The 27,893-nt window shown below is 39.5% G+C and overlaps 1 protein-coding gene and 1 long non-coding RNA gene across 3 annotated transcripts; one reads left to right on the forward strand and one right to left on the reverse strand.

Annotated features, from left to right (window-relative positions):
* Positions 1 to 624: 624 nt before the first annotated feature.
* Positions 625 to 2,360, reverse strand: LOC139463550 (uncharacterized). Of its 2 annotated transcripts, none has more exons than XR_011653047.1 (4): positions 2,278 to 2,360; positions 1,847 to 2,026; positions 1,252 to 1,342; positions 625 to 731 (listed from the first exon to the last, which is right to left on the reverse strand). It is a non-coding gene; the product is annotated as an uncharacterized lncRNA (long non-coding RNA). The 2 variants fall into 2 exon arrangements; XR_011653048.1 differs by having other exon boundaries at positions 2,274 to 2,353.
* Positions 2,361 to 4,364: 2,004 nt separating this feature from the next.
* On the forward strand, positions 4,365 to 27,893 carry LOC139463677 (WD repeat-containing protein 87-like). Its single transcript, XM_071244934.1, has 16 exons — positions 4,365 to 4,390; positions 6,256 to 6,316; positions 6,511 to 6,574; positions 7,676 to 7,764; positions 11,761 to 11,868; positions 12,641 to 12,739; positions 13,596 to 13,670; positions 15,171 to 15,237; positions 17,476 to 17,576; positions 18,102 to 18,155; positions 19,135 to 19,353; positions 20,060 to 20,136; positions 24,077 to 24,254; positions 25,201 to 25,316; positions 26,677 to 26,743; positions 27,840 to 27,893. The coding sequence occupies exons 1-16, from the start codon at positions 4,365 to 4,367 to the stop codon at positions 27,891 to 27,893; spliced, it is 1,455 nt and encodes a 484-aa protein (XP_071101035.1).

Raw genomic sequence — 27,893 nt, forward strand, 5'->3', positions numbered from 1 at the left:
TTCGCAAACCTATCAGGGGTAATTAAATATGCTTTGAACCATCCCGGGAAACCTTCTTAGGAAGTCCCCGAATAGTCTCCACAAACTATTATTAGGTAATCAAAGATGTTTCTGAAGCATCCCAGCAAAACTTGCAAGGAAGTCTCCGAAGCATCTTCGCTAACCTATCAGGGGTAATTAAATATGCTTTGAACCATCCCGGGAAACCTTCTGAGGAAGTCCCTGGTAAGTCCCCACAAACTTGTGTTATGCAAACAAAGATGCTTCTGAAGCATCCCCGCAACACTTGCAAGGAAGTCTCTGAAGTGTCTTCACAAACCTGTCATGGGTAATTTAACATGCTTTAAACCATCCCGGCAAAGTTCTAAGGAAGTCTCCATAACAAAGATGTTTCAGAGACATTTTACCTTTCCATCATTTTCAGTAATACAAAAGATGTGCTTACATCATAATCTAGTCTTTCAACAGCATCCCAGAAGTGTCTGTGAAACATCCTTGCCAAACCTGTACTGTCAAAAATGAGATAACAAAGTTGTATAGTATTCTCTTTATTTGGAGTAATAACAGCAATAACAAGTAGCCAGAGGTGGACATCATCAACAGAAGATATCAATATATGGTAGCCATCATATGAAAGTGGAAGTCATCATATGAAAGTGGAAGTCATCATATGAAAGTGGAAGTCATCCTCGTCCTGGCAGGGGTCGTCATGGAAGCTGTCCTTCAAGAGGCTGAAATGGGATCAAATGTTATTGTATATCAGTGACATAATGAGTGAGTGAGTATGGTTTTACGCCGCTTTTGCGCAATGTTCCAGCAATATCACGGCAGGGGACACCAGAAATGGGCTTCATACAATGTACCCATGTCGGGAATTGAACCCGGGTCTTTGGCGTGATGAACCATCTTTAACCACTAGGCTACCGGACAGCCCCAATCAGTGCCATAAACTAATTACTTTATGTCAGACGTCAAGGAGGGAGTGAGTGAGTATGGTTTTACGCAGCTTTTAGCAATATTCCAGCAATATCATGGTGGGGGACACCAGATATGAGCTTCACACATTGTACCCATGTCGGGAATCGAACCCATGTCGGGAATCGAACCCGGGTCTTCGGCGTGACGAGCGAACGCTTTAACCACTAGGCTACCCGACCGCCCCCAGACGTCAAGGAGACTCATTAAAAACTATTACAAAAATTACTTTTGGGGGGCTACAAAATTACTGATGTTATGGTCAAAGAAACAAACCATGGCTCATTCACTTGAAGGCATTCCTAAGCGTGCAGATCTTCTTGCTCACCACAAAGTTCCAGTTGTTTTTTCTTTGCCGGTTTCAGAACTGATGAAAAAAATAACATGTTACACTGGATGATAAATCAAAGCTTCATAATTCATGATACAGTAAAAATAAATTGCAAACAAGATAAGAGCATTAAAATTGCACTCAGGTGAAATGGTTCCAGTCCAAATGTTTGATGACTTGAAAGTTACAAAACTTACCACTTGTACCAAATCTAGATTTTAAATGATGTCAATTAGTTAACATCTTGTGATTAGATATTAACTTAATATTGATATGTCCATGTAAGTTGACCAAAGCATTACACATTCAAATGTCATTGTGTTCTAGAAAAATGTAAAAAGTGGTTTTGACATTTACAAGTACTCATATTGGCTCAAAAGTTAAACACAGGAAGGATATTTAGATTGTAAAAACTATTGATTCCTTACTATGATTCTGATATTAAATTATAAAAATTAAACCTTTATTTTCATAACTTATTTAGTTACAGTTCCATTAACCTGAAATGAAATTTACCTGACACTTAACAAAGATACTGACCTTCGAGTACCACATCGGTGTCGGTAGCATCGTAAAAACACCAAGTTGCTGGCCACCAGGCAGCAACTGGCTTCTTTTCCTTGATCCCTTCTCATGAAACAGGCACATCAGCAGGAGTTCACGTCTTCCTATGAAGTATCGTTCCTTTTTTGTCTTCAAAAATCACCACAAGGAAGGGGGCTGAAAAATCAAGTTGCATTCATTAATAACCTAAAACTAAAAGGCGGGTATTGCTGGTCACAAAACAAAGTTGACACAGGCAACTTTGCCAAAATTTCAACAACCTGGTGCCAGTCCAAAACGTAATTCAGGATCTATACCGCGATGGCGATGGAGCATGTCGACGGGGAAAACGATAAGTCCACAACATTTACTGGGAACATATATCTATTCCAAACAAACGTTACAAAACATGAGTTTCCCTTACTTACGAGTTCTTAAAAAAATATCAACCAACATCCTCGTTATAAAACAGCAGGTTACAAAATGGCGGCGATTTCCGTACTAATTACCATACAACAATGGACATTTGTTTGTAAAAAAACTAAGTTTTAATTTCAAATACAACTTAAGATAAATAGAGTTTAACATAATACAAATATATAATTTGTTATCTATTAATTCAATAATTTTATAAACTTATAACTACAGTCTGCGATCATATTTCACATTTCAGTGACCAGATACATAATTTGTTTTGAAGAAATACTTTTTTATCTCAGTCCCACATCGGTGCTCTCCGTAAATTTTACGGAGAACCACGATGTGATCGAAACATGAAATCTGAAAGGCCTGCGCAATATTACAAAATTACATCTGCGCCTATTATTTTTCATAAATAGTCCCAAATTAGATCAGTTTGAGGTTCCAAATTAGAACATAAATTTACGATTTATAAATTGAGCTTGAAAAAAGATTTCTCTTTCAGCGAATGCTAAAACTAAGTTCAATATCTAAGTGAGAATTGGTTTGGATCGGGGGTCGTTTCGGTGGATTATTTAGCATAATTGTTATGGAGACAATATAGAGGGCTATATTTTAAAAATATATTTATGTAACACAAACAGATCTAAAGTGTACCTACCGTTTGTTCAGGAACATACGTTGTCATCCTTGCTGAACTCAGAGTCGGTGTAGATTCTATCTCGATGAAGGTTTGGTGACTTTCTTTTTCAGTTTTTGCTTCTCTTTCAAATCATTATTTTTTATCGATAGATTAAAATATTATTCACTAGATCTATTTCCCGCAATGTTATTGAAAATAGAATTCTCCGACACACTTTGACAATGGGTCCACATCGAACAAGTCAAAGAGCAAAATGAAAACGTGTCAATCAAATCTTTAGAATATATTTTACAAAGTAATAAATGAAATCAACAAAATTATTTATCTGTCTAAAAGTTGTCAAACTTAGATATAAGTTATCATTTCCATCTTTTCGTGCGATCGCGTGTGATGCGAGTCAAATGGCATCGCGGCTTTTAATAGTTTTATCGCCTCGATTTCTCCACAATGTTTAATGCCAAATATATGCAAGAAAAATCTTTGTCTCAGCTCGTAACCTGGCACGATACATCCACGAAGTTTCATATTTTTAATATAGATCGCGATTTCCTGCTTAAAACGTTCAGAACAACACGATTTAACAAAAACCTTTCGTCAAAGTCTGATATACACGAGTGCCGTTGCTGTAATTGGTTGTATAAGGTCACGTGCTCAATTTGACCAATCACGAATCTTATAGCAGATTTCGGCAAGAAAGCGTCACCAGAAACCAATAAAATAGCATGTTATAGTAATGTAAATACTCAAGGCGAGTTGACTATCGTGTAGATGACAAAATAAACGTTGAAGATAATGGTGTGTCATATGGTACGTGTTATTCATGCGAAGCTTCGAAAACGGAGATATTTCTTCATGCTACAGATCGGACAGCCACTGTCATCGGGAAAATGATGACAGATATTATTAATAATTCTTTTGAAAATAATTTTCCGATTAGAGTCTAGATCTACGTATACAATAAATATGAAAAACAACAACAACAATAAATAGGTAGATCCACGGACGTATATATACGTCTTTGGTAGATCTAAGTTCTGAAAATCGTCAAATTTTTGTTTCCTCTGTCCTTATTCTGGACGTTATGAATGTGTTAGCTTGGATTATTTTTATTTACAACACACTTAATTTAGTTGTAAATGCATCATTTAAATAATGTGATAAACATAACTTTCATTGGTGGGGGGTGGTGGGGTGAAGAGGGACCACACCCAATGGACACAGAACAGCTACAATTAAAATATACCAGTTGTGAACAGAAGCTCATAAATCCTGAGACTGTTATAACTGGTATTGCAGTACTTACTAAGGTACAAAGACAATAAGTAACTTGAGTGATGTGTTTGAATTTTCTGATTGATCATTCATTCTAAGTATAATTTAACTTGAATAAACACTTTGACAGTCACTTGACTTGTATTTGAATTATGATTATAACCATTAAAACAGCCAATCATGTATTTCCTGGCACCCCTAAAAATGTAATGGCACACTTAATTTGGCATAATTGTGCCCATTGGCAAACTTGAAATAAATTTAATTTCGATCCCTGTTATGTATATCTTGAGCCACAAATCAGCCACTATGTCTACAAGTAATATTACTTAATGTTGCCTTTTCTTATATACCTTTTTCTGAGGAGACTGTTATATGGCACACGGACACTGTTACTTTCTGATTGGAATTTATGAATATATTGTACATTTCTTTCTTTTTTTCTGATTATTGCATACTGATAATTCCTGCATTTGTTTTAACTGTATTTAATAGAAATATACCTCGAAGCATTAATTGTGTTGGGTATTTAATTATTAATGTCCTTGCTGACATATATAGGATTTCTAATTCATTGCATGTGAATGTTTTAGATAAAGAGCTTTAGTATTATCCTTAAAGAAAATTCAAAATAAATAATAATGATCATGTCATCTCTTCCAAGCAAGGGACCTAGTTTTCCGAGATCTTCACTAAAGCTCAATGTATTGATCTGTATCAATTGAAAGGAAGTCTTTGAAAGATATATACTTACAATATAGTTTTGGCTAGTGAGGATGCATTCACATCATCATTGCAAACCGGTTATCAAGTTGCCTTGTGAGGAAGTCTCTGAATAGTCTTTGCAAAGTTTTTTCGAAGATTTCCACAAGCAAAGAAGACTCCACAGTATCTTTTCAATTTTGTTTATTTGTAAAGAAGTCTCCGAAAAGTCCCCACAAATGTTTTTGTGGGGTCTTCGTTAGTGAGAATGCACTCAATACATCCTTGCAAACAGTCAGCTATTTTATTGCCTTATGAGGAAGTCTCCGAATAGTCCTCACAAAGTCTTTGTGGGGTCTTCGCTAGCGAGGATGCACTGATACATCTTTGCAAACCTTCAGCTACTTTATGGTCCTTCTGAGGAAGTCTCCGAATAGTCTTTGCAAAGTTGTTTTGAAGGTCTTCGCTAGCGAAGACGTATCGGAGACATGTTAAGAGATCTCCTAAGACATCCCCTGCTAGTGGAGATGCACTAGAAACGTCATCGGTAGGTTAATGCCTTTGTGGGGAAGTACTTGATTATTCCCCAGAATAGTCTTCGATGGGTCTCCGCAAAGTCTCGGCTAGCCGAGACCATAAAAATTGGCTAAAATCCCACAAAAGATGCATCGGGACGGTCTCGGGGCGGTCTCGGGTACATCTTTTCTGGGTTTTTTTTTTGTAAGGGTACACCTGTATCTACCTGAAGTTATTTATTTAAAAAAATAAATGAAAAGTGGGAGTTTTTTATTGTGCAACAAAACAGTGAAGGGAGAATAAACCACAAGGGGCTCACACCCGAGTGGTTTATTCTCCCTGCAGTGTTTTATTGTACAATAACCACAAGTAGTTTATTTCCTCTATGAGAAATCAACATTATGACCAACCTTTTGATCAACACACCTGTATCTACCTGAAGTTGTATTTATTTAACCTGTATCTACCTGAATCTACCTGCAGGTATTTATTTAACAATACACCTGTATCTACCTAAAGTATTATTTATTTAACCTCTATCTACCTGTATCTACCTGAATCTACCTGCAGGTATTTATTTAACAATACACCTGTATCTACCTGTAGTTTTATTTATTTACCCTGTATCTACCTGTATCTACCTGCAGGTATTTATTTAACAACACACCTGTATCTACCTGTAGTTTTATTTATTTAACCTGTATCTACGTGAATCTACCTGCAAGTATTTATTGAACAATACACCTGTATCTACCTGAAGTTATATTTATTTAACCTGAATCTACCTGCAGGTATTTATTTAACAATACACCTGTATCTGTGTTTTTACTAATACACCTGGGTCCACCTGCAGCTGTTGTGTCTACAACCGGGGGGAGTATCTGATAACGGGGAGTCAAGATGGCAGCATCAAGGTGAGTCAAGACAGGACACACAACACTAGAGTGTTTCTCTGTTACTTTACTCTGGAGGACATGTGCAGTGGACGTTATTCCTGTGTATCATTCGCTCTCAGTTTCTTTATCAAAGACACATACATGATTTCATAATCACAGTCACACTGCTTGGATGTTTTGAGTGTATATTTGACAATATCTCTATGTTCCAGGTGTGGAATGCTGTGGTGTACACACAGGTGCACACGTTCTCCGGCCACCATGGGGCCATCACAGGTGAGTCACAAGAGTGAACCGGGTTGTGTTGGCGGCCACATCTTACAATTAAGGTACAACATTGTTTTCATTCGCATATTGTCTTTGTGCTCGATTCCTGTCATTTCTGAAAACAAGGCATCAAAGTCAATATCACTCAATAAATCGATTTCGTTCACCTCAGTAATTTTACAGAATTCATTTTTATTATACTGCGTTATTAGTATTGATAGATAGCCATTCCATATCCAAATCACCGTAAGGACAATCCATTTTGTTTCATGTAGCAGCTAGACAACATCAAACACCAGAATTTTATTTATTTATGAGTCAGATGAAATGTTACAAGACCAGGCAAAAATACTTAATTAATTTTATTGCTGATAAATGCAGGTATTAAAAAGAAAATCGAAAAACGAGTTAATTGTAAACAATGATCGAGAATTCGGGGACACCCTGGAAAGTAGTTCGGCAAAAGTTCAAACAATCAATTTCACAAAAAAATTGTTCACATCTTGTGAACTTTTTTTTGTCCGTTCACAAGTGTGTGAACTTCAAATATCAGATCATGTGACTACCCCTTCAGCCAATCTGCATGAAAGAAACGGTGTAAACTTCAATGTATGAAATTATTCACACTCATCATAATGACAGAATCTGTCCCGTGAATGCACATCAGAGTTCCAGACTGTCGGGATCAGCATCTCCTGAAAAACACCTGACCGTCATTTCTAAACATTATGTGTCTCAATTAACCCTTAACCCAAGGTGGATCCTTGTCACCTGTATAACCTCTATTTCGTCAGTTGAGTTGTCAGCATAATCAGGTGACCAGGACACACGACAGTGAATCACCCAGTGTTCTTGTGTGGTTCAGGTTCTTGGTAATAAGAAGCATATTGGTTGTAATTCCTGAGCTGTTTGATGGGCATTACTTAGAAGTTGACAGATGACAAAGTAAAGGCTACGTTTTGTTATAGATCCTTATACCGTTGTCAAGCAAGGATCTATACCGAAACGTTGTCTTTACAGTATTAAAGAAGTTGTTATCCATAAATTGTGTCTACTTTGTTGTATTTCCTGACAATCCAGTTCTCAGAAATAAAAGTATTTACATTTCAGCCTTGAAGACCCACAGAAATGACCCACTCTTGTTCTCCAGTTCTATGGACGGTTCTGTTCTAATCTGGAGGATGGACAACTTCCAGCGGGTAAGTAGAAAAATTGTCCTTCCTGCTTATTGCATGAAATATGATTTTTAATCTTTTCTAATAGAGTGATACACAGGTTGTCTCCCCTGTTGTTACCCAGTTTTAATGGAGTGAGTGCAACAGTTGTCTCCCCTTCTTATAGGGAGAACAAGAGTTGTTTCCCTTCTCTATAGTAGTACGAGTAGTGGTATTTGGATTTAGGGCAAAAGTGGGCAAAGTAAAGGCATATTTGGAGCCAGCACATCACTCCGATTAAAACTGCAAATGTTGACTCAGTGTGGAATATGAACAGTTTGCAGTTTGAAGAAAAAGTACACATAAACATACAATAGTTACACTACATATCAACACTGTAGATGTATTTAGCAATCTGCTAAACAATTAAATAAAACCTCAGGAGAGCAGCCACTCGTGTCAGTGAGCTGAACCTCAGTCAACAAGTAGCAGGTAGGAAGACCATGGTTATAGATTATGAATGCTCCCCTGATATCGCCCATAGCCTGTCTCCCCGATATGAATGAGATAACCATGGAAACAGGGTGAATTTGAAATAAACATTGACAAAATTGTCCCTGTTCAAAAGAAACATATCTTGGCCTTGTGTTTAGTTCTCAAAGTTCACTCCAAGGAATGATAGTTGAATTAACTTCTGTATGAATTATGAACACAGCTAAAGCTTCTCATCTGATGGATGTGTGCCGTTTTGGTCACGTGGAGTGTAACCGAAGGTCTCGGGGGGAGTCATACCCTGCCACCTCGGCCGCTTCTTCTCACCACATCTTTGTTCCGGGGATGATGTAAGCCATTCAAAGTATCAGTCAGATTTGTTATTATGTAGACAGAAATCTTGCATCTACACACACAATAGATCCTCAGATGTGTTTCTGTTGCCTGACTTGTTTATACCTAAACCACACACCTAGGTGATGCATGGTAGAGTCTGATGGTACTTTGTATCAACTCTTAAATTTTCTATAACTTCTTGTGATCCCAACTTCCAAAATGAGAGAAACTCTCTCGTCACCAGTGAGTGATGGAATCCCGCACCACTCCTGCACGACTAAGAAAATACTATCGATGATAATTTTAGCTCCTCCCATCGAAATAATGTTTGAGTCATAACCCATATTTCAATAGTGACTAATTTCTATTCCCTCAATTTTCTAGATTCAGTCAGCGCTATCAAACTACTCCTGTCAAAGATAACTTGGTTACCTGACTAAGTTCGTCCGTCATCTGAACATAGGATGAATACTATATGAAACTAGTAGGCATCAGAAAACCCTTAATCAGACCATTCCAAACAAGCAGTACGTTTTTTACAATACAGGGTTATATCAAGAGTGACCGTCAATCCATCTTTCTCTTTGATCTCTGGCAAATAGATTACAAGACTTCATCTTGTTAATTTCTTTCTCCGCATGAATAAATATTTCTATTCCCCAAGAGAAATGGAATAAATAATCATTGATCTCACAGGTCAACGCCTCCTCTAAGTACATTCACTCAAGTTATCTCCCTTTCATATTTTACCCTCGATCTTTGTAGACTTTCATAAATAAGTTTATATTAAAACCTTATTGTAAAGTACCCTGGTTATCATAGTACAATTATATCCCAGGGATGTCCTTTAACCAAAGCACATCTTACAACTCGTCTGCATCTACATGCATGCACATTGTACACAGATGCCTAGACTGTGTGTGTCTTGGCCATGAGTGCAAGGTAAAAAGTGTGTGATCTTTCCACATTTCACATGTGCTCTATCATGATTAGACTGCTCTAGGACAGGTTGTGGACGGATGACAAGATATTATTGGCATAAAACGTTACAACTGTTTGATTGGCATTCTAGAAGTTTGCAAAAAAAGCAAGAAAAATGTACAACATCCAGCTTGATAACGATGAAAGAATCTACATCGAAACATCACTATGTGCATTACACCAGAAGTTGTCATATCAAAATCTGTACATTTCTCTTACATAAAACGTAACAGTTTTGATAACAATAAGACTCTATTTACTCATATTACAGTTCATGAGACTTGACTTTGAAGAGCCAGTCCTCTATCTGTTACTGGTGTCGTATTACAGTTCATGAGACTTGACTTGGAAGAGCCAGTCCTCCTATAGTTACTGGTGTCGTATTACAGTTCATGAGACTTGACTTGTGAGAGCTAGACCTCTGTCTATTACTTGTGTCATGTTACAGTTCATGAGTCTTGACCTGGAAGAGCCAGACCTCCATCTATTACTTGTGTCATGTTACAGTTCATGAGTCTCCACCTGGAAGAGCCAGTCCTCTATCTGTTACTTGTGTCATGTTACAGTTCATGAGTCTTGACCTGGGGGAGCCAGACCTCTATCTGTTGCTTGTGTCATGTTACAGTTCATGAGTCTTGACCTGGGGGAGCCAGACCTCCATCTGTTACTTGTGTCATGTTACAGTTCATGAGTCTTGACCTGGAAGAGCCAGTCCTCTGTCTGTTACTTGTGTCATGTTACAGTTCATGAGTCTTGACTTGGGGGAGCCAGTCCTCTGTCTGTTACTTTTGTCATGTTACAGTTCATGAGACTTGACCTGGAAGAGTCAGTCCTCTATCTGTTACTTGTGTCATGTTACAGTTCATGAACCTTGACCTGGGGGAGCCAGACATCTATCTGTTACTTGTGTCATGTTACAGTTCATGAGTCTTGACCTGGAAGAGCCAGTCCTCTATCTGTTACTTGTGTCATGTAACAGTTCATGAGTCTTGACCTGGAAGAGCCAGACCTCTATCTGTTACTTGTGTCATGTTACAGTTCATGAACCTTGACCTGGGAGAGTCAGACCTCTATCTGTTACTTGTGTCATGTTACAGTTCATGAGTCTTGATAGTCACTATATGGCTGAAATATTGCCGATGTGACTTTAAATATTAACTCACTCACTCACTCATGAGTCTTGACCTGGGGGAGCCAGACCTCCATCTGTTACTTTTGTCATGTTACAGTTCATGAGTCTTGACCTGGGGGAGCCAGACCTCCATCTGTTACTTTTGTCATGTTACAGTTCATGAGTCTTGACCTGGAAGAGCCAGTCCTCTATCTGTTACTTGTGTCATGTTTTAGTTCATGAACCTTGACCTGGGAGAGTCAGACCTCTATCTGTTACTTGTGTCATGTTACAGTTCATGAGTCTTCACATGGAAGAGCCAGACCTCTTTCTGTTACTTGTGTCATGTTACAGTTCATGAGTCTTGACCTGGGGGAGCCAGACCTCCATCTGTAACTTGTGTCATGTTACAGTTCATGAGACTTGACCTGGAAGAGCCAGACCTCTATCTGTTACTTGTGTCATGTAACAGTTCATGAGTCTTGACCTAGGGGAGCCAGACCTCCATCTGTTACTTGTGTCATGTTACAGTTCATGAGTCTTGACCTGGAAGAGCCAGTCCTCTTTCTGTTACTTTTGTCATGTAACAGTTCATGAGACTTGACTTGGGAGAGTCAGTCCTCTATCTGTTTCTGGTGTCGTGTTACAGTTCATGAGACTTGACCTGGGAGAGTCAGTCCTCTATCTGTTACTTGTGTCATGCAACAGTTCATGAGACTTGACCTTGGGGAGCCAGACCTCCATATATTACTTGTGTCATGTTACAGTTCATGAGACTTGACCTCGGGGAGCCAGACCTCCATCTATTACTTGTGTCATGTTACAGTTCATGAGTCTTGACCTGGGGGAGCCAGACCTCCATCTATTACTTGTGTCATGTTACAGTTCATGCATCTTGACCTCGGAGAGCCAGACCTCCTTCTATTACTTGTGTCATGTTACAGTTCATGAGTCTTGACCTGGAAGAGCCAGTCCTCTATCTGTTACTTTTGTCATGTTACAGTTCATGAGTCTTGACCTGGGGGAGCCAGACCTCTATCTGTTACTTGTGTCATGTTACAGTTCATGAGTCTTGACCTGGGGGAGCCAGACCTCTATCTGTTGCTTGTGTCATGTTACAGTTCATGAGACTTGACCTGGGGGAGCCAGTCTTCACCATGGTGCTCCTGGGTGAAACGCGATTGTTCTGTCAGCTTAGTAAAGAAATGAAGCTGTACAACTTGAACCAGGTGAGTGAATCTTCTGCTTCTGCTTCTGTTGAATGGGTTGGGTATTGGAGGTGTAAAGTGTATCACAATATTTTATGATGCATAAGGCCGTATTGCGATACATATATTGTATGATTCTAAATTTTGAATTCAGAAGCAATCTGACATTGAGGTATGAATTGAAGTTCATAAATAGAACAAAACAAGATGCTGGTACAATATGATGTTTTCTTAGTCAATATATACACAGCTATCTTGGGGCCCTGGATGCATGCTCCTGGCATCGAAGGCATTTGGCAAGTATATATAACATTTAATGCTAGAAATCGCTATTTGAAATCACCTGATATATCAGGCATGAAAAAATGATATTGTGATATCGTGGAAAGAATGAACCTCAAATTATTGATTATCAAATTATACACCCTTACTGTTCAATGAGGCTGGTGATGATGGGGATGTTAATGTTCTGCTGCGACACTGACAAGATCTGTTGATGTGATGGAAGGGAGCACCGAACCTGCTGCAACAATAAGACTTTGAATTCACACCATCACCTTCATCAGCTAAAGGGAGGTGTGTGTCATGTGAATGATGGATTTGTTTCATGACTGATGGTGACCCTCCAGCTGTAGGTGTATGTATGTTGTAGTAGAAAGCCCTCAGTGTGTGTCTTTAGTGGCCCTGCAGCACCCACCCACCAGCCCCTGGACCTGTCAGTGACACAGATAATGACTCATGTGACATGATGCGTAAGTTTTGTTCCCGATGCTTGACCACCATCTTGTTCCAGTTCTTCAGTCAGTTTGCGCCAGTGGAGTCCACAGTTCACTTCCTGCACCACATCCCCGGGTTCCGAGGAAAACCCTCGCGAATCTTGGCATCATGCCAGGTAGGGCCAACTTATTAATTTGATCATTTAGCAATTAATTCGATCAGTTGTGTAACTTCAGAGCCAGGCTCATGGTATGTTTCAGAAACTTAGATATGTCTAAAGTAAGAGTTCATCTGTAACACAGACTTAAGAAATATCTGGGTGAACACCACTTTTTTGGTCAGTTGGGGTGCCGCAGGATACGAAAGAATCCTTTTCCAATGAATGGGGGACAGAGGTGGAGTTCTTCCTCTATGTGTATTCATTCATTCGCCACGTCAACTTGACACTAGTGCACCGGAGCTGTTCACATTTATTAGGGAAAGAAATTGATCTATGTACTCATAGCATCACAGGTACAATTGGAACCTGGGACAGTTGGTCGCAGCAAGCGAACACACAGCCAACTGGCCACCCTTCCAACTGCAAGGATGGGAGATCCATTGGGTCATATGTCACAGCAGGATTTCTCTAAAGTTTGTTTGGCCGCAGTGACAACGCCTTTAGCTCCATTTAATCCTATCCAAGTTTGGACAGTGATGGTGTTTCCTGGAGCAGAATACCAAACTTTTCAAGACATCCTTGCAAACAAATGCCTCTTAGAATTTTTCAGAATCATTCTTGGAAATCAGTTCAAATTGTATGGATCTGTCCAAGATATTTCTCTGGAAATGTTTCAAACCTAAACAATTATTCTGCCTATTGTCGTAATGCTATTTTTGTCATGTATACTTTCAACAGACAGGTTTGGCATGGAGGGTAGTTCTGCACTGGTCAGCAACAATCAGAACATTCAGTCAACTTGAAACTTGTTGATAAGCTGAGGTCGGGCATCCACACAAACTCTGGTACATTGTTGCATGTTGTATTGCAGGATGGCAGTGTGCGGTTCTTCTCCCCTGTCAATGGCCTGACTATCACCATTGTCTACCCGATGCCCACCTTCCAGGTAGGATGTAGATCATACTGTACAGGGGTGGCAGGGTGGCGTGGTGGTGGGGTGGCGGGGTAGCCAGGAGGCGGGGAAGCCGGGTGGCGGGGTAGCGGGGTAGCCGGGTGGTGGGGTAGCCAGGTGGCGGGGTAGCCAGGAGGTGGGGTAGAGGGATGGCGGGGTAGCCCAGTGGTTAAAGCATCCACTCGACATGCTGAAAATCTGGGTTTGATTCTCACATGGGTACAATGTAAACCCATATTCACTCATCAGTGCTCGTTCTCTTATTGGTAGAAATAAAGGTCTTAAGTACCCGTGTCTGGCACTAGATGTGAATTTTGTGGTAATAGGCCAAAGTCAACATTTTGTCTTTTTTTTTATCGTCAAATTATGTCCAGACCCTCTACTGTTCCTCTGATGTGTTTGAGAAGTGAAGATGTGAGTTATCTCCCATGGCTGGGTACTTGACAAGCTCTTGACCAGAGTGATACCCCATTCGTAGAGCTCTCTATACTTTTGCTGCCACCAGTCACAGCTCCCCACTGTGCTAGGTTTCCTGCAACCATGCTTGGAGTTGAACTTGCAACTGGCTGACTGTGAGGATGATTGTCAAAATATTTTTTTCCCAGCTGAATTATTTTGATGTTTTTGTCAATTTCCATTTGATGTGAAATTATCTCCCCTTGTAGGGTTGGTGACAAGCTCATCCCAGTGCGTGACACCTTTGTTGCACTCTCAGTAACATCGCTGTGTAAGCAGCCATTACAAGTATCTTGAAATTTGCCCTCTAACCTTAAATGTAGTAATGTTTATACTTTGTTTATGTCTTTGGGAATGCCATCACAATTATTTTTGAAAAGGTTTATGACTGACCATATTTCCCAGATGAATTTACCTTTTTGTTTGTTTGATCAGATTGATTTGATATTGTAAACAAACGGAAAATCACCAAACTTCCCTCTTATATTTTACTATACCAATTGCATGATATTTGCTCAGTCGGGTAGCCTAGTGGTTAAAGTGTTAGCTCGATACGCTGAAGCCCGGGGTTCCAATCCCGTGGGTACAATGTCTGAAGCCCATGGTGTCGCCTGCCGTGATATTGCTGGAATAGTGCTAACACTCACTCACTCACATGGTAGTTGAACTGAATAGAAATTCAAATTGACACCCAAAGCTGGGATAAGAGTATTCGGCGTCACGGCAGTAATCACTTGTTTGAAAACACAACGGTCAGTCTGTTGCAAGTTCAGCTCCAAGCATAGTTGTGGCCACCTATCACAGTGGGGAGCTTTGACCTGGGGCAGCAATAACATAGAGAGCTCTGCGAAAGGGACATTGCTGTGGGGATTGTGGGTAGGCAAGTCCGTCGAGTGTTAGAGAAGTGAACATATGAGTTACCTCCCCTGGTTGGATACCCTCCCGAAGCTGCAACATTGGTACCTGATCCTTTTACTTTAAAGTTATGATGTATAATGATGTTTGCACCTTTCTGGTTATGAAACTTGTGTTCTGCAGGTGTTGAGGTGTTTTGTGTACAATGTGATGGACGACCTCCTTTACACCTTGCTGCTGGATGGGGAAGGTGAGTCAGTGAGTCAGTGAGTCGGAGACAGGGACATGGTGAGTCAGTGGAAAACAGGGACATGGTGAGTCTGTGAGTCAGTGAGTCGGAGACAGGGACATGGTGAGTTAGTGAGTGGGAGACAGGTAAATGGTGAGTTAGTGGGAGACAGGTACATGGTGAGTTAGTGAGTCAGTGACAGACATGCAGGGAAGTGGTGAGTAAGTCATTGAGTGATAGACAGAAATGGTGAGTTAGGAAGTGAGTGATAGACAGAAATGGTGAGTTAGTAAGTGAGTAAGAAACAGACATGGTGAGTGAGTGGGAGACATGGAAATGGTGAGTTGGTGAGTCAGTGATAGACAGGGAAGTGGTGAGTTAGTGAAAGAAATAAAGATGAGTTAGTGAGCAAGACAGAAAAGATGAGTGAATGAGTGAGTAACAGACAGAGGGAAGGTGATAGAAATGGATTGATTGTCATGAGAAAATACTGTTGTCTGTCACAACAAAGATTTATAGCAGTAGATTGAAGAGTGATGAGATATTGTAGATAGGTCATGTTTAGCATGAAGAGATATTGTAGATAGGTCTTGTTTAGCATGATGAGATATTGTAGAGAGGTCATGTTTAGCATGATGAGATATTGTAGAGAGGTCATGTTAAGCATGAAGAGATATTGTAGATAGGTCATGTTTAGTATGAAGAGATATTGTAGATAGGTCATGTTTAGCATGAAGAGATATTGTAGATAGGTTATATTTAGTATGATAAGATATTGTAGAGAGGTGATATTTAGCATGAAGAGATATTGTAGATAGGTCATGTTTAGCATGAAGAGATATTGTAGATAGGTCATGTTTAGCATGAAGAGATATTGTAGATAGGTCATGTTTAGCATGAAGAGATATTGAAGATAGGTCATATTTAGTATGATAAGATATTGTAGAGAGGTGATATTTAGCATGAAGAGATATTGTAGATAGGTCATGTTTAGCATGAAGAGATTTTTTAGACAGGTCATGTTTAGCATGAAGAGATTTTGTAGACAGGTCATATTTAGCATGAAGAGATATTGTAGAGAGGTCATATTTAGTATGATAAGATATTGTAGAGAGGTGATATTTAGCATGATGAGATATTGTAGATAGGTTATATTTAGTATGATGAGATATTGTAGACAGGTCATGTTTAGCATTAAGGGATTTTGTAGACTGGTCATATTTAGTATGATGAGATATTGTAGAGAGGTGATATTTAGCATGGAGAGATTTTGTAGATAGGTCATGTTTAGCATTAAGAGATATTGTAGATAGGTCATGTTTAGCATGAAGAGATATTGTAGATAGGTCATATTTAGTATGATAAGATATTGTAGAGAGGTGATATTTAGCATGATGAGATATTGTAGACAGGTCATATTTAGCATGAAGAGATATTGTAGATAGGTTATATTTAGTATGATGAGATATTGTAGACAGGTCATGTTTAGCATTAAGGGATTTTGTAGACTGGTCATATTTAGTATGATGAGATATTGTAGAGAGGTGATATTTAGCATGGAGAGATTTGGTAGATAGGTCATGTTTAGCATGAAGAGATTTTGTAGATAGGTCATGTTTAGCATTAAGAGATATTGTAGATAGGTCATGTTTAGCATGAAGAGATATTGTAGATAGGTCATATTTAGTATGATAAGATATTGTAGAGAGGTGATATTTAGCATGATGAGATATTGTAGACAGGTCATATTTAGCATGAAGAGATATTGTAGATAGGTTATATTTAGTATGATGAGATATTGTAGACAGGTCATGTTTAGCATTAAGGGATTTTGTAGACTGGTCATATTTAGTATGATGAGATGTTGTAGAGAGGTGATATTTAGCATGAAGAGATTTGGTAGATAGGTCATATTTAGCATGAAGAGATATTGTAGATATGTCATGTTTAGCATGATGAGATATTGTAGACAGGTCATGTTTAGCATGATGAGATATTGTAGATAGGTCATGTTTAGCATGATGAAATATTGTAGACAGGTCATGTTTAGCATGATGAGATATTGTAGACAGGTCATGTTTAGCATGATGAGATATTGTAGATAGGTCATGTTTAGCATGAAGAGATATTGTAGATAGGTCATGTTTAGCATGAAGAGATATTGTTGACAGGTCATGTTTAGCAAACTGATGCTGAACATGTTGACACCATCTGAATATTTCCTGCTTTGTGCTGAACCACGTTTGAATTTGTCCACAGTGCTGGTGCTAGAGTGTTCCAGCAACCCGTGTCGGCCCGTGAGGATCCTCAGACCGGAGGCGGAGCCCAGTGAAGTGTTGGACCTGGCTCTCGTCCAAGTGGTCAGTACACACTCCCGTATCACACAGAACAAAAAAGCTTTTTAATGTTATTCTGTGTCTAGATATTATATTCATTCGGAAATTTAAAATCACTTTAAATGAGAACTTTCACTCTGATATGATGTCTGAGGCAGCATGAGTGAGTGGGTGAGTTTGGTTTTACGCCGCTTTTAGCAATATTCCAGCAATATCACTGCGGGGGACACCAGAAATGGGCTTCACACATTGTACCCATGTCGGGAATCGAACCCGGGTCTTCGGCATGACGAGCGAACACTTTCACCACTAGGATACCGACCGCCCCTGAGGCAGCATGAAAGATGTGATGTGAGATCGGCAGACCTTAGTGATGCTGCACCACTCATGGAAATTTCATGTTTGTGTCATCGAGTGGCCTGATAAAGTTGGTATTTTCCTGAGTAGCACATATACAAATATCCTCTGTTGTATTGTGCTGCTGTTGACTAAATGACTAGGAATTTACAACGTTGTGTCATATGTGAAATATGTCCTTAACATTTTCAGACAATCTGTGGTATCATGGAGGCCCTTGTGTTTGGAGGTCTTAGAAATGGACAGGTGGGTTAAATTTATAATTGTTACGAAAATAATGATGATAATGGTAGGCTGAGGCTTGATCACAGAACAGTGTGGGTATGATAAAAGCTCTTGAAATTATCACACTGTTCAGTAGATATATACATGTCTCTCTCTCCTAGCCTTCTCAGATCCCATAACACTGGAAAATATGCCCTCCCTTACTATAAGTGAATTACCTCACTCCAAGTGGGGTTTCCGGGTAAGAATACATGTCCTAATGCCACCAAAACATACTTGTCTCCCTGTAGGGATTCCGGGTAAGAATATAGGTCCCCAGCAACATATGTTTGTCTCCCTGTGGGGATTCCGGGTAAGAATATAGGTCCTCAGCAACATATGTTTGTCTCCCTGTGGGGATTCCGGGTAAGAATATAGGTCCCCAGCAACATATGTTTGTCTCCCTGTGGGGATTCCGGGTAAGAATATAGGTCCTCAGCAACATATGTTTGTCTCCCTGTGGGGATTCCGGGTAAGAATATAGGTCCCCAGCAACATATGTTTGTCTCCCTGTGGGGATTCTGGGTAAAAATACAGGTCCAAATGCCACCAACACATACTTGTCGTAAGAGGTGACTAAATGGTTTGGACAGTCAGACTCTGTGACTTATTGCATGCCCTTGTAAATCAATTGTGTGGCAGATACTCATGATGTCAATCACTTGATTGTCTGTTCCACACTTCATTATTTGCAGACTATTTGCCAGAGTGTGCTGTTAAACAACAAACAAACAAAAAAACCTAACAAGTTTTTGGAGCTTATTGTACAAGTCAGTAGTATGGTCGCTGCCAAGAGATATGATACAGTCATATAAGGCATTGCTATACAGAGTTGCATCCCTTAGGAATTGCCAGGTTCCTGTGACTTAGAGTTTGAGCTGTGTTGAACCAGCTTACTCACCGTGAGTCCTTGTTTCTCATGCATGTACAGACTAATGACATCATCATGTCGTGCCACCAGATCTGCCTGCTTGATGCCAGACACTACCACATGCCGGCATCCACTCAGGCTCACCACGGCCGGGTCACATGTCTGGAGGCATGTCCAAACATTGCCCACAATGCTCTGGGGCTGGATAGGGACTGTGCATACATCCTGTCCGGGGGCACGGACTACCTTGTCCGTCTGTGGAGGGTTGAGGATCAGGCTGACATCATCCACCTCAGCCTTGTACAACAGGTGAGTATAGCAGGATCTCACTGAGACATGTTCCTGGAAGTCAGTCAGTCATGTCACATTGCAGACATTAAGAATATATACCTTTCTTGAAGACCCGTAACATTGTCACTAAGCCTTCTTCTCACATAAAGTGAGGCTTGTATTTTATAGTAAGAGATCCAGGAAGTCGGACAATGGTTTGCAGTGGAAACTAAACTCAATTAACTAAACATTAACTTACATTGTAATCAACTAAACATGAAATTCCCCTGTAATCAACTTAACGTGAAATCCCCTTGTAATCAACTTAACGTGAAATCTCCTTTTAATGTAATAAACAATGAAAATGTAATGCGATAAAATGAATTTGAAACTTAAAGTGAAGTTGCTGTTTAGTTAGCGTAATATAACAATGTAAATGGGTAACTCTCTGAACTATTGCTATTCTATTCTTTTCTGTACTATTCTAGTGTTATTTTGTAACTTAGAGAGAGATATTCATTTACTACTTGTCCATATGAACGCCAGAAGCCAACTGAAACTCACTGTGCTCAGAGCGTGGGCAGTTTATGGTCACCCAGCAAGAAGCATGTGCTGCATGCCAACTTTAACGCTATCCGCGATGCTGTTGTGTACCCATGAATCAACCACCGTGTCCAGGAACCTGACACTTGTTCCCAGACTCTCCAGAACACAGCTAATCATGTAAACGTGCTGTTTGTTGCAGTTTGAGTTCAGCAGCGCCCTCACCAAGCTGGTCCTGTCACTGGATGTACTGTGTGCCACCTTCAAAGCCAATCCCAGGTACTCCTGTATCAGACAGAAGCATGAAAGTGGAATACTTGAATGTTAAATGTCCTTAAGATAACAGTGCTATATCCATGTGCGTTGTGTTCCAAGTGGCGATTCTAGGACACAACAGAATGCACATTGCTTGTCGGACATGAGAATATTAGGTGGTAACACAATGCGTGACGTGACTGAACGTCCCCCATCATTCCTCTACAAAACATGATGACAAATCATGCTGGTCTGACTGGAGATACTAGGGCTGGGACAAGTCAACACTTACCTCCCATTATCCCACCCTAACCAGGTACCTGACCCCCTGTTATCCCACCCTAACCAGGTACCTGACCCCCTATTACCCCACCCTAACCAGGTACCTGACCCCCTATTACCCACCCTAACCAGGTACCTGACCCCCTGTTTCCCCACCCTACCTGGGTACCTGACCCTATTACCCAAACCCTACCTGGGTACCTGACCCCCTGTTACCCCACCCTACGTGGGTACCTGACCCCCTGTTACCCCATCCTACCTGGGTACCTGACCCCCTGTTACCCCACCCTACCCGGGTTCCTGACCCCCTGTTACCCCACCCTACCTGGGTAGCTGACCCCCTGTTACCCCACCCTACCTGGGTACCTGACCCACTATTACCCCACCCTACCCGGGTTCCTGACCCCCTGTTTCCCCACCCTACCTGGGTACTTGACCCTATTACCCCACCCTACCTGGGTAGCTGACCCTGTTACCCCACCCTACCTGGTTACCTGACCCCATGTTACCCCACCCTACCTGGGTACCTGACCCCCTGTTACCCAACCTAATCCGGTACTCACTGTAGTTGAGTTGGGTGCAAAATGTCTATTTGTGAGTTGTCATCATGCATCACCTGAAGTTGACTGAAGCTTCATCTTTATAAAATGAGAAGTTATACATCAGAAAGAAATGTGAACATTAACGACTTGGAGTGTTACCATGGAGTTTTATTGTTATTGTCATTAAAACAGTATATCATGTGACTGACCACAGGTCCGGGTAGTCCTATGGGTACCTGGCTCCTACTCAGTACCCACCTGACCCGGGTACCCGAGTGGCTCATCCCTCCCTAGGAGATTCCAGCAATTACTGACAGGAATCATTCAGATAAAATATAGACCACTGCGGCAGAAAACAACATTCACCCACTTCCGTTGTGTCCCTTGTAAATGAACACTCAGCTTTAGAGTGAGTGAGTGAGGTGGGTTTAATGCAGCTTTAGTACTGTTCGAGCAATATTACATCAGTGTCACCAGAAATAGGCTTCACACATCTTGCCCATGTGGGGAATCGAACCTGGGACTTTGTTAAATGAGTAAACTACTTAGCTACCCAACTCTTCTTTATAAGTGTTATTTACAGTCTCATCCTTTCCATGCTTAAAATATAAAAATAATAAAAATAATATTATCTTTTATTTAATGACAACATCAAGCCATTGGTTACATGTATTATTTCCAGCCAAGACCATTATTGTGGAAGACCAACAGAAGTCTGAATGTGCAGTGATTATTTCTTATGTGAAAAAACACTGTACTGCATTCTGTTTGACATTGGTTGAAGGGGGCACGGGTGGCCCAGTCATCTAAGGCCCCGCAGAGTTGCGTCCCTTGGGCACGCCAGAAACCTATGATTGTGGGTTTGAATCCCGGTTGGCCCCGATTATGTTTCTAGGTTTGTCAGCACCATACCCGTGCTCGTGGGTTTCACGGAAGTGGTAAACGTCTTGGGGCTTTCCTCCCACATTAAGCTGACACGCCGCGATATAACTGGAATACTGTTAAAAGCGGCGTTAAACCGAACTCACTCACTCACTCACTCACTCACTGACATTGGTTGAGTGAGTGAGTAGGTTTTTTTAATCTGCTTCTGGCAATATTCCAGTTATATGTTCATGGGGAATCCCGACCAGACTTTGCACCATGGACCAGAGTTAGGCATACGGGTAAAAATCTCAAAACCGACAAATTTTCTGATTATTAACTTGCAAAAATTAAAGTGTCCCTAATATAATTTTTCTCTTGATATTAGAGACTATGATACTTGAGAAGTACTTTCTAGTTTAATGCAGTGCAGTGATGTGTTTAATTAATTAGAAAATAATTAATGAATTAGCCTAATCTGCTAGGACATTCAACTCCGTTACGGATCACAAATGGAAAGTAATTTTAATAGCGCTAGGTTGCTTTGAAATATAAAATCATATTCAGCAATTAACATTAAGTGTGAATACAATTCAGTGTTAAAGAAATGGAAAATGGCTAAATAAAATGTATGATTGGACATTTGTAAGTGCTCGCTCCATATTTCAAAAGTTTGCCTAGACAACAAAGTCATTTACATGAAAAACGGTATCCAAAATATAGTATTTTTCATCTTTTGTCACAACATATATTATCATTAATCCTAATCTAAAGTTAAAACTCATAAAAACAACAAAGTTTTTCGTCAGTTGTCAAAAGAAGTCATCTATTAAAAAAATTCTGACGTAACAGAGTTGAGTTTGTTGTAACGGAGTTGTAACTCATATATTTTGTTATTGCTCTCTAGCATAAAATAACAACCTTTTCATCCCTTTTGAGATGAAATGTGAAAATACATGCACTGTGTTGTGTTACATCTTGTTCATCCGAAACATCAGAGCAGTCTGAGTGACTATTTTAAAAAAAAGTTCTTACTACAGACTGTGGGAAATTATTTGTCAGGTATAGGGTTAAAATTAAATAAAATATTCTTGAAGAACAAAGCTATGTACAGACAATAACTATCGAAATTGTGCAGATGCACAAATTTTTCCTCTCCGTTACGCTGTACAGCATTACAGAGTTGAGTATAACGGAGTTGAGAAACCTTACTATAAATGGCTCATATCCCAGCATGCTTTGCTTTTTATGGAAATTAAAATACTCACTGCTAACATGGTCTTGCTAACCAATTTCTCTTGGAAAAGTGAAGGAAATAAGAATGAGATATAGATCTATAGACAGTGTAACAGAGTTGAGGCTCAGAAAACATACTGTACTTAACAGACATATCTTGATGTCATTGGCTTGAACATTGTACATAAATGTGGCATCTATCTATCACCAGCAGATGAACTTCATACACATGTTGCCAAAAGAGGAAGCGTATGAGAGTTATCTCCCATAGCACAGTTATTTTTTTAGTATTGGTACGTTGTAACGGAGTTGAGTGCCTTTTGAGGGACATCTTTTTTTTCCTAATTTATTTTTTTTCAATTAGGTTTTAGATAATAATGATAGGATACGTGTAATTAATGTTCATTTGAGAGTGTGAAAAACAAAATTTGCTACATTTTTAGAATATTTAGATATAGATAAGGTATTATTTTTTATTCTGGTCCAGCTGAGGGACAGCCATGTTTTTAGTAAATCCAGAAAATATTTGCTTATAAACAAACAAATATTAACTTGAAAGTACATTTTTTTAGCATTTTACATTTGAAGAAAGGTAATCTACTTGTGAATAGTCTTGAAAAGGAAATCAAATATTTTAAAATACATTTCTGCAAACAAACTACTGATGTACAGGTCAAGTGGGAAATTGTTACGGTGTTGAGATTTTCACCCATACACAATCAGGAGATAAACCCACTGTGTTTTGATTGTGTGGTCTTCTCATCATCATCAGACTTGTCAGTGTCAAGGTCAAGGACGTCAAAATTGTTGCCCAACACAGATGATATCGTTCCGATGTCGAATGGATACAGTTCTGATGGGTTAACAGCAGCCATTGTTACATGTAGTCTATCGATAGATCCATGTATTTATATATTCACGTTTATTGTTTGAAAAGACTTGTTAATGGAATTTGACACCTGATTTTAATCCCCTTTTGACCAATCAGAATCAAGCATTCTTCAATGTGCTTGTAGAATGAAGTGTGAGTCGTGTTGCAGAATACTGCGAATGTACCAGATCAACAAGTGCGTCAATCGGCACCACATGGAAACACCGCTTCAGTTGGTGCCAAAGTACCATTCACAGGACTATGACCACACGGCAGAGATCTCTGCCATTGACCAGTGTCCAGCTCTGCAGATATTTGTCACTGCCAGCTCGGATGGCTCAGTCAAGGTCAGACTTTTACCTTGGTTATCAACTCTCTTTAAAGTCACACTTTTGACTTTGATATAATACATCTCTCTGTCGAAATTTTCTCGATCCAAGTTGGAGGTCAAGTCAGGGGAACTATGTGTTATCAGCCAGTCTGCGTGGAAGCTTGACCATTCCAATATAAGCATACAAGACATTAGAAGCGGCATATTTTATTTCGGTCTCTAGAACACAAATGTGAATGTGCGGTTGTGAATGGAAAATGTTAAGGGATGTTCCACACATTTTTGTGTCGGGCATACTATCAATAGAACATTTGTTTTGTGTGGGCGTTCATCATTCAGACGTTTCAAAATTTGGGCCAAAGGTGGTAGAGTGATGTCAAACAAAAAAAGTGTTAGAAAGCTGACATCTGGTTCACAAACGTACACATCGTTCATCAGGCTGTCGAAGTTCACACAGGTTCGTTGGACATGTTCTGGGGGGCTTTGTCACAGAGAGGTATCGAATCAGATCAAAAGGTTTTGATAAGACTGGTTGTTATTCTGTTTTTTAGCTCACCTGATCCTAGTTTCCCAAAGCAATGTTACTGCCATGACTGTCACAAGTTGCACCCCATTACCCCATCACATCAACGTAGCCCTTAGGAACAAGTTTCTGCCTCCATCTTATGTTATTGACATTTGTTGACAGCACTTGGCCACTGAAGCAGAAACTTGGCATAAACAAACACAACTTGTTACACTGGAACAGTTAGTTTTGAGTGACTGTTTCTTCTGACATTTTATGCTGGTATATGGGACCAGGTGAGCTACAGTGCCTATGTGCAACAGCTGTAGCAGTGATGTTTTAGTTACTTCACTATTTATTTTAATGAAATTCTTACCTGCTAATTTTTAAATCCATGCAATTGGAAGAAAGGTTTATTTCATCTGGCCATTTTATGTAACCTATGTGCTCTCTTCAGATTTGGGACTTTGAAAACACCCTGATCCGGGAACTTGGCTTTGGGAAGCCACTGATTGGGGTCTGTTTCGCCAACTGCAGAGGAGACATCCTCATTGGTTTTGAGAACCATGTGGTGTATGTATCATACATGTCTAACATCTTTCTAGTGTTCATTTATACCTTAAAGGTTGTAGTTCAATATAAGGACTAAAAAAATAATAGTCTTGGTTCTCAGGCACCGTCCACGTCCAGATCCTCACACATTTCAGTTTGATTTCGATACCCAACATGGAATACATTTAAGTAGGAAGGCCCTTTCCCAAGCTGATTGTACACAACTGTTTATTTGGTTACACGAGTGTTTATTTGGTTGCATGAGTGTTTATTTGATTACACAAGTGTTTATTTGGTTACACGAGTGTTTATTTGGTTACACGAGTGTTTATTTGATTACAAAAGTGTTTATTTGGTTACAAAAGTGTGTATTTGGTTACACAAGTGTTTATTTGGTTACACAAGTGTTTATTTTATTACACAAGTGTTTATTTGGTTACACAAGGGTTTATTTGGCTACACGAGTGTTTATTTGGTTACACGAGTGTTTATTTGATTACACAAGTGTTTATTTGGTTACACAAGTGTTTATTTGGTTACACTAGTGTTTATTTGGTTGCACGAGTGTTTATTTGGTTACACAAGTGTTTATTTGGTTACATGAGTGTTTATTTGATTACACAAGTGTATATTTGATTACACAAGTGTTTATTTGGTTACACGAGTGTTTATTTGGTTACTCAAGTGTTTATTTGGTTACACAAGTGTTTATTTGGTTACAGGAGTGTTTATTTGGCTACACGAGTGTTTATTTGGTTGCACGAGTGTTTATTTGATTACACAAGTGTTTATTTGGTTACACAAGGGTTTATTTGGTTACACAAGGGTTTATTTGGTTACAGGAGTGTTTATTTGATAACACAAGTGTTTATTTGGTTACAGGAGTGTTTATTTGGTTACACAAGTGTTTATTTGATTACACAAGTGTTTATTTGGTTACACGAGTGTTTATTTGATTACACAAGTGTTTATTTGGTTACACGAGTGTTTATTTGGTTACACGAGTGTTTATTTGATTACACAAGTGTTTATTTGGTTACACGAGTGTTTATTTGATTACACAAGTGTTTATTTGGTTACACGAGTGTTTATTTGATTACACAAGTGTTTATTTGGTTACACAAGTGTTTATTTGATTACACAAGGGTTTATTTGGTTTCATACTAGTTTGATCAACCAGCCACCCCAACACCCAAAAAACAGAAGGACACAGCCTGCCTGTACTATATTTTCAAAATTCATTGCCTGAAAACCAATTCTTTTATTTTGTTAAGGCTTAGAAGACAAAAATGTTGACTGTTTTACATTACGGCTGTTTACTGAAGTTAGTTTGGGAATAAACATTTGTCAAGCATTGTGGTTATTGTATCTTGTTTTACAGGTCAGTGCCCATATTGAATTATCTCCCCTTGGACAAACTGGAGCTTGTGGCTGGGCTGATGTTTAAGGTGGGCCAGACTAAATATTATATCCAAAAAAACTTAAAGGACATCTGATTCTTTCATAATACTATCATGCCATGCCACATTAACTGCAGTGGTTTGAAGCAATCATGTGTTCTGTGACTTCTTTGAAGTGGCACATCAACTGATTTCAGTGTGGGCGTAACAGTTTCCAAACTGTGACATTGATATCAACAGGTTAAGAAACATTTACTATACCCTGCAGTGACAGAGTCAATGCAATCTCAGATCCACAGGAAACTTATTTGCTGGTCACCAAACAAACAAGACGTTATTTGTTTTTTTCCCCAACTGCTTGAAGGTCAAAATAAAAACATAATTTTACTGATATATTGTGAAGGTTCCAATGTGAAAATTGCTTTGCACATTGAATGTCTACATTCTTGTATCTAAGTGAGAGCCACAGTGCCATGATACTATCGCTGTAGTAGACATGTTTTGGTTACCATACCAACCCTACTTTGGGTCCCAGGCATTTATATATTTTTGACTTTCTTATCTGTTAATTTTCAAATTCATACAACTGCAACAAACATTTATTTTTAAAATAGTAAAGAAGTTGTTTATCCATATATCTTATCCTTTCTTCAACATTTATTTCATAGAGCAGATCTTGTCATGATGTTTCCTATTGTATTTACTGGTATGCAAAATAGACTATGAATGTGTCGACGCCAGCTGACTGAGTGATTGGAATATGTAATTGTGTCTAACTCGTCTAGACCGCCTCCGTGGTCTAATGGTAGAGCATCTGCCCAGAAAGCGGAAGGTCTGGGTCATACCAAAAGGCGTTAAAAGATTGTACTTGTTGTTACCCTGTCTGGTGCTCGTCATTAAGGGGCTTAAACAAGGACTGGTCGGCTCGGAGTCAGTATACTGTGTCTGAGTGGGGTATTCATGTTAAACTGCGGCATGGTATCTCAGTGATCTAGCACTATAAATCGGCATCAGTCCGGACTAGTACAAGCAGCCACACACACACATACATGTGCATGCACGTCACTATATAGTGCAATAATCTTGGACACGACATTAAACCCTATTTCACCTCACCTCTAACTCGTCTCTGTTGGTGTTCCAGGATGACAAGAGAGAATCTCCACTGACCTACAACCATCTGGCCCAACCCTGGTGA

This window comes from Haliotis cracherodii, unplaced genomic scaffold, assembly GCF_022045235.1.
Source record: "Haliotis cracherodii isolate W230 unplaced genomic scaffold, xgHalCrac1.p SCAF_16, whole genome shotgun sequence".
Classification (NCBI taxonomy): domain Eukaryota; kingdom Metazoa; phylum Mollusca; class Gastropoda; order Lepetellida; family Haliotidae; genus Haliotis; species Haliotis cracherodii.

What these genes read in the sequence shown, in the direction of transcription:
- LOC139463677 (XM_071244934.1), top strand. Translation starts at nt 4,365, where the DNA reads ATGTATTTCCTGGCACCCCTAAAAAT. An exon ending in ACCCGATGCCCACCTTCCAG is followed by an intron (nt 13,671 to 15,170) that starts GTAGGATGTAGA and finishes TGTGTTCTGCAG; the next exon opens with GTGTTGAGGTGTTTTGTGTA. An exon ending in ACCTGGCTCTCGTCCAAGTG is followed by an intron (nt 17,577 to 18,101) that starts GTCAGTACACAC and finishes TAACATTTTCAG; the next exon opens with ACAATCTGTGGTATCATGGA.